General features: G+C 42.0%; 1 protein-coding gene across 3 annotated transcripts in view; it reads right to left on the reverse strand.

Moving 5' to 3' along the window:
• Window positions 1-11,973, reverse strand: part of ALCAM (activated leukocyte cell adhesion molecule) — a 215,823-nt gene extending 203,850 nt beyond the window's left edge. Inside the window, exon 1 of one of the 3 annotated variants that reach the window (XM_058731527.1) lies at window positions 11,358-11,973. In XM_058731527.1, coding sequence (XP_058587510.1) covers window positions 11,358-11,430 — 73 coding nt within the window. In that variant the 5' untranslated portion in view covers window positions 11,431-11,973. The remainder of the gene's footprint in view (window positions 1-11,357) is intronic. The other 2 variants (XM_058731528.1, XM_058731526.1) reach the window with 2 other exon arrangements.
• Window positions 11,974-12,321: the final 348 nt, after the last annotated feature.

Below are 12,321 nucleotides of genomic sequence, written 5' to 3' on the forward strand. Positions count from 1 at the left end.
ATCTCTGCAAAAATATAAAACCTATGCTTATAACTGACATAAGCATTTTTCTTAGAAAGTGTCATACCTATCACCAGGTAGAGAAAATGCTTGCAGAATGAAGTACAAATGCCACAAGCTGAAACATTTAAAACTAAATACTAGGCAGAAACTGATTTATGAAATTATAGTTTGTGCATATTAATATTAACTCCACTATGAATATTTGTTGCCTTGTTTAAAAAATATATCTTCATTACATACTTATTGAAAACTCTTCACAAACATATTGTTATAGTTTTTCTATACAGAAGTTGCAATAAAAATATGTTTTACTCCCTTCCATAAGAGATCTAAAAATTACAGGGTAAAATATATTTAATGGCACTGATGTTTTTTATAAATTTACAGAAGATGATACGTTTTATCCACTAGTAAACAATTTTGATGAGACTGTTAAAACAAACTTGTTGGAATAATTGTTCAAAATATGACTTACTTAAAAATAAGTGAAATCTGTTTAGTAAGACCTATTATACAGGGCTTACAAAACGGCATTAGTCCACCTACACAATGTATATTGTACCTACAATGAACTAACACAAATATTTGGAAACCATCTGTGTAACATAAAATAATATCAACTATTCTTTTTTTAATTAAGTTTTATTTATTTATTTTTTTTTTAATTTTTCGAGAGAGAGCATGTGCAAGCGGAGGAGGGGCAGAGACAGCAGAGACAGAGGATCCAAAGTGGGCCCTGCGTTGACAGGCTGACAACAGTGAGTCTGATGCAGGGCTCAAACTCATGAACCTTGAGATCATGACTGGAGCTGAAGTCAAAAACTCAACTGACTGAGCCACCCAGGTGCCCCAATATCAACTATCCTTAAGGTTTACATGTTGTTGTCTCTTAATCCACTGTTTTAGTTAATCTGACCCTATAGAGTATGAATCTTCCAAAATGAAAGAAAATATGACTTACATAGTTTATGTTCTCAAAGTTAGCCATCTTTATGGAAAGCCATGTGGAAAGAGCAATGGTAGTAATTCAAATAAATGCACTTCTTTCACCCAAGGTTGGTCCCAACACGTGCATCATAAAGCTAAGCACCGATCAATCTATAGTTTTACCTTACACGTGAGCATGTGTGTGCCTATTACTCCTATAATTCTCACTTTTCCCATAGTTTTAAATAAATAAGAATCAACCTATTATCCTGTTTTCTTTTATTTTTTATTTATTTTTTTAACGTTTATTTATTTTTGAGACAGAGAGAGACAGAGAATGAACGGGGGTGGGTCAGAGAGAGGGAGACACAGAATCCGAAACAAGCTCCAGGCTCCGAGCTGTCAGCACAGAATACGACGCGGGGCTTGAACTCACGGACCGTGAGATCATGACCTGAGCCGAAGTCAGCCGCTCAACCGACTGAGCCACCCAGGTGCCCCTATCCTGTTTTCTTTTAAATTATACTTTCCGCATAACTCTGTACTATTAATATGAGGAAGGGGAATCCTCATACACTCTTGTTGAGATTTTAAAGATACACACTCTTTTTTAATTGAGAAATAATTGACATATAACATTGTATTATTTTGGTATATAACATAGTGATATAATATATGTATATATTGCAAAATGATTATCACAAGTTTACTTACTATCCCATCACCACACAGTTAACACTTTTTTTTCATGATGAGAATTTTTAAGATCTTCTCTCTTAGCAGCTTCCAAATATATACAATACAGTATATACTTCTGAACTGTAATTTTAGAATTTCTTTCCAAGTGAAAAATGCACATATTCTTTGACTCAGCAATTTCACATCCAGGACATTTCCTACCAATGTAACAGTGCATATGAATAAGACATGTATTAGGATGTTCACTATAGTCATGTTTATAACAAAAAACACTGGAAACCGTCTACATTTTCAAGAACTAGGGAAATGCTTAAATTAATTATGGTGTGTACAATAAAATCCAATACATCTTTAAAAATCAGGTAGAGCTATATGTGCTGATATGGGATAATCTCTTAATCTCCAAAATGTGCTATTAAGCAAAAAAAGGAAAGGCACAAAATGGTATGTATAGTATGTTCCCACTTGATTTTTTTAAAGGGAAAAAGTATATATGCAAGTATTTACTGTATGTGAGTATTTGAATAAGATCAAATAGATCCTCTTTAAACCCTACAACTGGTGAGTAAATTAGGGAAATTACAGGAATGAATTCCTGGTGACCTCCAGGAATTAGAAGTCATGTTCCTTCCATGTTGGCATCTTTTTTTTTTTTTTAATTTTTTTTAAACGTTTTTTTATTTTTGAGACAGAGAGAGACAGAGCATGAACGGGGGAGGGTCAGAGAGAGGGAGACACAGAATCTGAAACAGGCTCCAGGCTCTGAGCTGTCAGCACAGAGCTTGACACGGGGCTTGAACTCACTGACCGCAAGATCATGACCTGAGCCGAAGTCGGCTGCCTAACCGACTGAGCCACCCAGGCGCCCCCCATGTTGGCATCTTAACTCATGCCATTCTCCCAGCCCATATCTTCTGCTTGATTATTCCTCAGCATATACCTCAGATATCACTTCCTGAAAGAACCTTTCTAATATTTTCCTACAGCCCGGGTCACATCTGGCCACTCTGATGTAAAATGCTATTTATTTGTCCTTGTAGTACTTAGCAAAACTTCTAGCAAATTATATAATTCATTGATTGATATCTATTTTCCAGAGAGAAGATAATTTCTTGTAATGATAAGACCTTGACTGTCTAGTAACTAGTTTGTTGCAATATCCCCAGCACCAAGCAGAATATTTTGCACATTTGAGCACTCAATAAATATCTACTGAATGCTGTTTATAAATGCTGAATAGTTCATTTCCATGAGGTTTTTTTAAATTTTTATTTTAATTACAGTTAGTTAACATACAGTGTTATATTAGTTTCACGTTAAGTTATATGAGTTTTTATCTTGGATTGGCCAACACTGTGACACTTAGGCGAGTATCTAAATAATTTTATGGTCCTGTATAGCTCCAAGCCTTGAATCTATGAGTTTAGGGGTAAATGAAACTAAGGACGTTGTTATCTCAAAAAACTGGCTAATTTGCTATTGAATTTTAGGTAATCTTTTCACCTGTGGCTTCATCTATCTCAGCTGTTGAATAAAAAACTAAACAGGGGTACTTGGGTGGCTCAGTCAGGTAAGCACCCAACTCTTGATTTCAGCTTAAGTCAGGATCTCAAGGTAGTGAAATAGAGCCCAGAGTCTGGCATTGGGTTCCATGATACATGGAGCCTGTTTAAGATTCTCTCTCCCTTTGCCCTTCCCTCTCCTGCACACAGGCACATGCACTCCCTCCCTCCCTCTCTCTCTCAAAAAAAAAAAACAAAACAAAAAAACAAAAAAAAAAACTGAACAAGATGAATATCTAAGGTAATTTCCCATTTTTTCCAACAATCCCTCTTCTATCACATTTTACTTCAGACCATGATTTACATGCCTTTAACCCTTCAAAATTGTGTGTGCTCTCTCCCTCTTCCTCTCTCCCTTTCTCTTTCCTCTCTCGTGTCTCTCTCTCTCTCTCTCTCTCTCTCACACACACACACACACACACACTTAACTTTCCATAATTTTATTCCAAGGGAAGATAAGGGTTTAGCCACAGGAAATAGTGTTTTTATTGACACTACTTGAGCCTCTATAATCTGTTATATTTCTTGCCAAAGGATCTAGAAGAGGAAGGTGTAAACTATGAATATGGGGCTAAGTAAGGATACTAGCTGCTGTCACATCCCCCACTGGTTGACTGATGGCAAAAATGGTCCTAATCCTCTCCCCTGATCTTTATGCATACTGTTTGCCAAGTGTTTCAAGCTCCTTCCATTCAATAGATGATTTTCCCACCCTTGAATTTGAGCTGGGCTTGGGACTTGTCTTCACCAACTGAATGTGGAAGAAGTGATGGTTTGCCAGAGGAGCCTTGCAGATTTCTGCTTCCTCTCAGAACCCTGCTTCCACCAAGAGAACAAATCTAGGGAAGCCTGTTAGAGAACCAAAGACCATGGAGAAGAGTCAATTTTCCCTGAATGACAACCAGCCAACTCCCAGAAGCAAAGCTACCTCAGCTGACCCACAGCAGATTACAGTAAAATGAAGATATCTAACTAAAATAAGAAAAACACCCAACTGTCCAATCTAAATTGCCAGCCTGCAAAATAATGAACTGCATAAAATGGTTGCTGTTTAAACCACTATGTTTTGGAGTGTTCTATTTTACAGCACAATTAATTGATATACTATGGTTCAAAAATGTAATAAGAGTAGCTACATGGGTTTTTATGTTTTCTTGATTTGGAACTAGGTAAATTCCACACTGATAAACTCCCCAACTAATTAGGGAAAATACTTGGGGATGTGCTGACAAGAGTTTTAGCCACAATGACCAACGCCGTCTCCCTTCATTCTGCTGTATTATCAAGAACAAAATTATGGCATCCTTTGTGTGCTTAGATAATAATGTCTCACCTTTCCTACCTCCATTCCCTTTTGGGGTTTTCTGAGTACTTGAGACACTTAGATATAGATGAACCAAAGAACACATGGGCACCTAATTAGGAAGTCAGTGTTGGCACCAAATGTCCTAGCCATATTGTTGGCTGCCCCAAGTCAAGTCACCTTACATGTACAAAAAGACTTAAGAGCTTCCTTCAATTGTATAGACATCTCTGACAATTATTTTTATATCCAAATTGATAGTGGATCTACTGAGAAACCTCATAGAAGAACAGAATGGGAATTGTGCAAATGGCGGAGAAAGGGTTTCAGAATCAGACTGAAATAGGCTTTCATAGATACAAAGTATATCTCCCAGGTGAATTCCAAACACTACTATTCTCTTGGTATCTCAGGTCAATTTGGTTTCCATTCCAAACCATGGGATCCTTAATGTTTTATGCCCACTACAATATTCTGAGGTTCTAGGCTCTCACTTTACATCTCTCCTATACTTGACACTATAGGGAGGACATGTGGCCTCTTATTGATATTTCCCTGTAGCTTATAAATAAAAAAGGTTAGAAATATGCACTTTGTCAGCATGAGAGTACTTACAGTTAAGTAGTCTAAGACATATTAACAGGCAAGTCATTAATACTCATAGTGACCATATAATTTGTCATCCAAACTGCACTTCTCAAGGTGAAGTAAGGTCCCATTAATAACTGAATCAGGACATCAGGATAAACCAGGACTGTTGTGGATATACCGGGATGTATTGCTCACAGAGTAATAGAGGAGAGAGTTTTAGGGGGAAAAGGAGGGGGGGGAGGACAGGGGGGCTAACAAGCCAGAGAAGCTGGACAGCAGTCTGATTTCTGATTAATCTATTCTCCCAGTTTAGTTTCATTATGTTGCAATGCTATGAATTCTTAGAAGATCAGACACAGGCATGTTCATTGAAATATGTCAATTCAAAGTCGAATTAAGTAATCCTTTGATTACAAACTGTTTTGGATTGGACTGATTTCCCCTTGAATGGAATGGATAATTGAGAACTGACTGGATAAATAAGAGAGTAAGCACTAAAAGCTAATTTCATTCTTGGAAAATACACTACAGTAATGGACTATGATAATAGGTTACCATAAAACAATTACTGAATACCACAGCATATTTGGAACTAATCCTTGTTGAAATATATATGATATTACATCTAGTAATAAGGTGAGAGGAAGCATATAAATCCTGTTAATTAAACAGAGAAATTAGCTGAATGGTAATATAAGTAACTCCAAATATATAATACTTTGTACACTGTAAGGATACTTGTAATAACTATAGGATTTAACCTTATCAAATAGCATATAATATCCTCTTCTTAAATATAAAACATCTATTTTAGTCTTGACTTTATTCTCCATAGGGGAAATTCTGCCCTAATTTAAAAAAAAAAAAGTAATGAGAAATTCAAGTGAACATTTTTCCAGTCTTTTTTCATTTCTTATTGAACATAAGAAGGGGCTCTTATATCCAAGAGTAAATACATAGATGAATGTTACGTCATACCCACCACTCTTAAGGAAACTTTCTTTAATATTCCAGTGAGTTAGCTCATTTCTTAATATGCCACATACATTCATGTGTAAAAAAATGAAATGGGCCTTTGTTAAAACCTAACAACGAAGAATAAAGTTGACACTCTGAAAAGTTAAATTCAAGTTTCTGTGTATACACACTATTTTATCATAGTTGCACCTATGTTGCTCTCTTGCATAATTGTAATATACATGTAAGACATGTAATATACATGTCTGTGACTGCTTGAGTTAACAGCTTCAGAGAGTGAGAACCCTTTGGTGATATTTTATGCTAAATAAATGACTAGAACACAAAGAAGTGTGTTTAAGAATATAAAACAAGATGATTATAAAGTATCTAAGATACTGTATGACAAAATACTAACTTCTTACACCAAGTAATGTTAACAACTTAGTGATCAATTTTACAAAGGCCTATGTTTAGTGACCTGAAAACTTGAGAAAAAGAAAAAGGAGAAAAAAGAAACAAAAAGAGACATTTTTGCCTGATTTTTTAAAAATGGTGTATGGGTCGCCTGGGCAGCTCAGTCGGTTAAGTGCCCCACTCTTGATTTTTGCTCAGGCCATGATCTCACAACGGTGACACAGAGCCCCGCACAGGGCTCTGCCATCAGCACAGAGTCTGCTTAAGATTCTCTCCCTCTGTCTCTCTCTCTGTCCCTCCCCCTCCCCTAAGATGAAAAATAAAAACTAAGTTTTAAAATGGTCAAAGTGATAATTAAATGTAATAAATTAAAGAGTGTTTTTCTATTAATAATATAATGTCATATAGCACGTTAATATAACATGCTTTAGTTGAAAAATTCAAATGCTGAGCAAGGGAATTACTAATCTCACCAAAATCAGAACCATGCATTACAAAGACAGAAAAACTTACAGATGGGAAATAAGAAGGAGGAGGAAAATAGCTTTCCCAAAGTCAGAACATTCCTATATGACATAACTGAAACTGATCATGTGAGTGCTGACTCCAATAAAAAAATAATTTCTGGTAACACTTAAGACTATTAAAGTAGACTTTTATTGACTTTCTTCTCTTTAATAAGTTAACAGCAAACAAGCATTCTCTTCCAAAATTCTATTTAAAAAGATAAGCTAAATTGAATTTTCTAAAAAGTCAAAGTTTGAAATTGTGTCATGAAAATATTTTGGATTTTTATAGATTTTAAAACCACAGGAAAGCATTACTGTTTTCTACTTCCTTCCATAGCACACTTAAAACCACCTTGCAAATCAATTATTTTAGGGGCATCTTAAGGATGTACATATAAGGCTTTGTCACATGAACATATTAGCATCAACGATCACTTAACATTTCATTCTAGGAACCACATATGCAGTTTAAACAGAGGCAGTCTTCCAGGACGTATGAGTTATACTAATGGCGTTTTCTGAGACCTAAAAATCTCTCTTTTCCCAGGATAGTAGGAGACTAAATCCTCTCTATCACACTTCTTTTTTTTTTTTTTTTTTTTTTTAATAGCCCTCTTCAGGCCTGGAGGAATAAGCACAAGGTGTTATAATGGGTTTAAACAAGTAGGAAAAGAGATGGAAATTTCGCAATTGGGTACCACTGACATTTTCTAGTAACACAATTTTTTTTTTTTTTTTTTTTATTTATTTATTTTTGGGACAGAGAGAGACAGAGCATGAACGGGGGAGGGGCAGAGAGAGAGGGAGACACAGAATCGGAAACAGGCTCCAGGCTCCGAGCCATCAGCCCAGAGCCTGCCGCGGGGCTCGAACTCACGGACCGCGAGATCGTGACCTGGCTGAAGTCGGACGCTTAACCGACTGCGCCACCCAGGCGCCCCTCTAGCAACACAATTTATATGAACTGTATCCATTCAGTCTGTCTGAAAGCATTAGAAAAATACAAGTGGATAATGACTCTGCCTTGACCAAATCAGCATTTTACCTTAGGTCATTAGAAACAGGGTTTTTTTTTTAATTTTTAATTTTTTTAAATTTACATCCAAATTAGTTAGCATATAGTGAATCCATGATTTCAGGAGTAGATTCCTTAACGCCCCTGACCCATTTAGCTCATCCCCCCTCCCACAACCCCTCCAGTAACCCTCAGTTTGTTTTCCATGTTTATGAGTCTCTTCTGTTTTGTTCCCCTCCCTGTTTTTATATTATTTTTGTTTACCTTCCCTTATGTTCATCTGTTTTGTGGATAATGACTCTGCCTTGATCAAATCAGCATTTTACCTTAGGTCATTAGAAACAGTTTTGAGCTAAAGAGATCCCAGAGAGTAGATCCTTAGTCCACTGTTTTACTTACATATGAGAGAGTTGAAGTCCAAATATGTGAAATAACTTGCTCAAGTGCCCAAAGGTGAATGATGCTGAGCCAAGCCTAGGAAATCAGCTTAGTGAAAATAGTATCCCATTAAGTTGTAAATGACTATTGGATTATATAAATCATCAAGGAAAAAGCAATATTTACTGGCTACTAAGCAGTTTGCCATTTTTAAATTAATAAATTTTAATAGTCCCACATCAGGCAGTCTGCAAAGACATTATTTGAGTTGATGCTTTCCCCAAGGCCTACTGAGATAAACAATGCCTTGAGAACATAATACCCCACTCTGGGGGAAAAACTTAAGTGTGCTTATGTCTTAGAATTAACCTTGTATCAGTAAGAAATTAAGAAAAATTCCTGAGAAGGGTGCACACCAAAGATCCAAGAGAAGAAACAGTTAACTGCACCTCCTTGTTGTAAGTAATCAAGGAAAGCATTTTTTTAAAAAAGCAATACAAAATGTCACCACAGGCTGACGCTCTTTCTACAAGGATAATGAGATTCTTGCTTCCTCCGATGCTCAGCACTTACTTCATTGCTTTCATCTCTGAATTCAGTTTCTGTGGTTCATACATACTGTCCCCCTCCCTTCAAAACAGGTGACAGGCCATGCCCGAACGTATCAATGACTATGTAGCGACTACAGCCCAAAAGACCTGCAGAAGCAGTTCCACAGGCGCGAATTTTTGTTCTCTAGGTCTCAACACACACTACTAAAAGTGCTCCCTAAATGGGGTTGCAGGCGGGTAAGTCAGTTGGTCTCTTGGATTAAGCCAGCCTGGCCATTGGCACGTATCCCCAACGGCGCAGCTATGCAGAGGGCTCCGAAGGAGGCGCACTTGCCTTCCAGGACTTGCGTCCCGAGTCTGGACGAGGCGCTGTTAGTGCCACAAACCTTTCTTTTAAACACACTGACACCGAGAATTCTGTACATATGCCAACCCAATAAATCCAAGCAAACCACTGATCTAAGGGTCTGAGGTTTCTGACCCTCAGATCAGCCGAGGTTGGCGGCGCAGCTAGAATGCATCCAGCTCACCGAAAGCGCGCCGCTGGGAACCGGCTGCAAACGCGAGCTTGCGGCTCCAAAAGAATCTCAGAGAAGGAAGTCTGAAAGCGGAACCGCTCCCTTTTTAGCAGCTAAATATGAGGGAAAACCTGTCCTCGGAGGTGGCCCGACTGAAAACTGACTCCAGAGCGACCGCACGGAAAAGGAAACCGGGCGTGTGCGTGTTCTCCCGGGGAATTGGTGTGGTGAGACTGCAACTCTCCAACTGGGCAGAGGGTTAAACTGAAAACCAACCGTTGGGAGGGTGGGTCTTTGCATTTTACTAACTTACCTCACCCTCGTCCACCCTCCTCGCCCCTCGGCCCCAGAGTGAGTGCCCTTCCTTCCTACATCGGACAATGGGATCAGGAAAAAGTGAAATCCACAATGTGCCAAAGTCAGGTGGCTCTCCCCTGGCCACGTCCCGGGTGTGCTTACCCCAACCCACCTGCTTCAAATCCGGTTCAACTCGCGCTTCACATGCCCCGCCCTGGAGCTAGAGATGCGTCGCAGATGATTCTCGCTAGCCTCAGAACTGCAGGTGAGCTCAGGACCTCACCCAGAAATGTAACTTTATAATAGAGATCAGGCGAGGGCACCCACCCCCCTCCTCCGCACCACCACCAGGAAGCCGACACAGCAGCAGCAGTTCACAAACACTTGTGATCTTCTGGCTCCAGCCCCAGCCTCACTTTCCCTCTTTTCCTGGGAGAGACCCGGAGGCTTGGAGGCTTCCAAACATCTTTTTTTTTTTTTTTTTTCAGCCTCAGCTTGGTAACTGAAGGGATGTTGAGAAATTAAAGACGCGGAAAGGAAGTGAGTCTTTCTTTGCTAAAAACTAAAGAAAAGGATAAAAGAACAAACAGAAGCCGGAAAAAAAAAAAGGAAGTAGGAGTTTTTACTTGCAAATGTCTATGAAGGGCTGGAGATAAAACTTCAAAAGGAGAAAACAATTCCAAAAATTACTCGAGTCTAGCGAGCAAATGAACCTGCTGCTCTATCAAGTGACGGCGAACATACAGAATGCCCTGTTAGGGACCAACTCGCGTCGGCCACCCGGTTGGTCTCAGGATGACAGCACAGGGGCCGTCCCCAGGGTAGGAAAGGGATTCCCGGCTAGATATTTTAGTTATTGGGGATTTTGAGTTTCTTGCTTCTGAGCCTCAGTACATTACTGAAAACTGAGGTTGAATCACAGGTCCTGTAAAATCCACAAGCCACTCACTAAGGTCTCACAACCCTGGCTGCCAAGTCCAGTTCAGGCTGCGTCCTTTGCCTGCCACCACCCCTGCACTCATTACCCACCCAGACCATGGGGGAGGGGGCTTCAAGCCACGGTTTGAGCTGAGGGAGGTTTTTCTAAAAAGGAGTGATTAAAGTCCTCCCTTTCTCTTCTACCCTTCCTACCCCTTCTTCACCTCTTACCGAGGGGAAGTTACCAGGGGATTTATCCCCCCAAAAGTGCAGACAGTTATTTCTCGGAAAGCTAAGCGAAAGGAAAACTGCCTGGAGCGCAGTGACGTGGACTTTGATATCCAAAGACTGGAGGAATTGTCAGAGGGCAAGGGCTCGCCGCCTAGGCGGGAGCTGCAAGGGCGGGGGAGGGGGGGGGTTGGAACGGGGAGAGAACCAGACGAATACTGCCCGTGGGCCCCTGGAGCCCGAACCCCGGCAGCACCCAAAGTTCCTGGAGATTTACCCAAGGCCCCCAGTCCCTGCCCAAACTTGAGCCAGCCGGCCGAGCCCAAACGTGAGGCACAGGTGACTGAACCCAGGGCCAGATGTGTGCCCGCACCGCCCCCACTCGCCCCGGCTCACAGCCCCGAAGGTGCGAGGCCTGCGCCGCAGACTCAGGAAATTGCCCCCGTTCCACGTTGGCCTGGGCTGCTCCCAGGCCCCTGCTCACCTGGCCGGAGGACAGCGGCGGAGATCAAGAGGCAGAAGACTAGACGGCAGGAGGGGCCCGCCTTCGATGCCATATTCCTCCTCCTCGTCCTCTTTGGGGGCCACCGACAGCGTCCGCGCCGCAGGAGGGGACGTCGTCCCGGCCCCGCGCTGCCCGCGAGCTCGCAGGTCCCAACGCAGGGGGCAGCGGCTTCTCCCAGGCACACCGCCCCCCCGGGCTGTGGCGCTGGACCTTCGGCTCTCCGCCGCAAGCAACTTTCCACCACGCAGTGCCCCAACTCTTCCTTCCTCCCCTTCAACACCTGCCCTTGGCCCCAGTGGCTCCTTCTCCCGGGACCGACGACCCTCTCTTCCCAGGAGACACTTGACTATTTCAGAAAGGTGTACGTGGTTCTTTCAGGCTGGTCTGTTGTTCTCCCTCTCTTGGAATAATAATAATGGTAGTGGCAGTGTGCATAAAAAGCCCGGTGCTAGGCAGGAATCGCCGGGGGTGGCCACAGGGGCGGCGAGTCCAGGAGGTCTCCTCAGGTGGCAGAGCCGTAGCAGCGAAAGCAGCGGCGACGGCAGCGGTCTCAGGGCTGCTCTGAGTGGAGGGACTGGAAGGCGTGTGTAAGCTTCCTCTCTCCTCCTCCTCCCCCCACCGCCGCCCCCCCTCCCTCCTCTCTCTTCCCCGCTTCCCAGGACGCAGCGCCGAGCAGGTGGTTGGAGCACCGACCTGCAGCCTAGAGGCGCTGCAGGACCGAGTCGCAGACGGAGCCCAGCTCTGGAACTCCGCGGGTAAGCAGCTCGCGGGATCCAGGGGCCCCCGAGTGGGAGGTGCTTCCCGCGGCTCCGCCCCCGGAACCACGCTAGCCAATACGGAGCAGACACAGGCGCCGCGAGCGCGCGGGGAGGGGAGCCCTCGGGGCTGCCTCTAGCCGGCGGCTTTACGTTCGCCCTCTCGGTCCGGCCTCCCATTTCTTGGT

This window comes from Neofelis nebulosa, chromosome 5 (assembly GCF_028018385.1).
Source record: "Neofelis nebulosa isolate mNeoNeb1 chromosome 5, mNeoNeb1.pri, whole genome shotgun sequence".
Taxonomy (NCBI): Eukaryota; Metazoa; Chordata; class Mammalia; order Carnivora; family Felidae; genus Neofelis; species Neofelis nebulosa.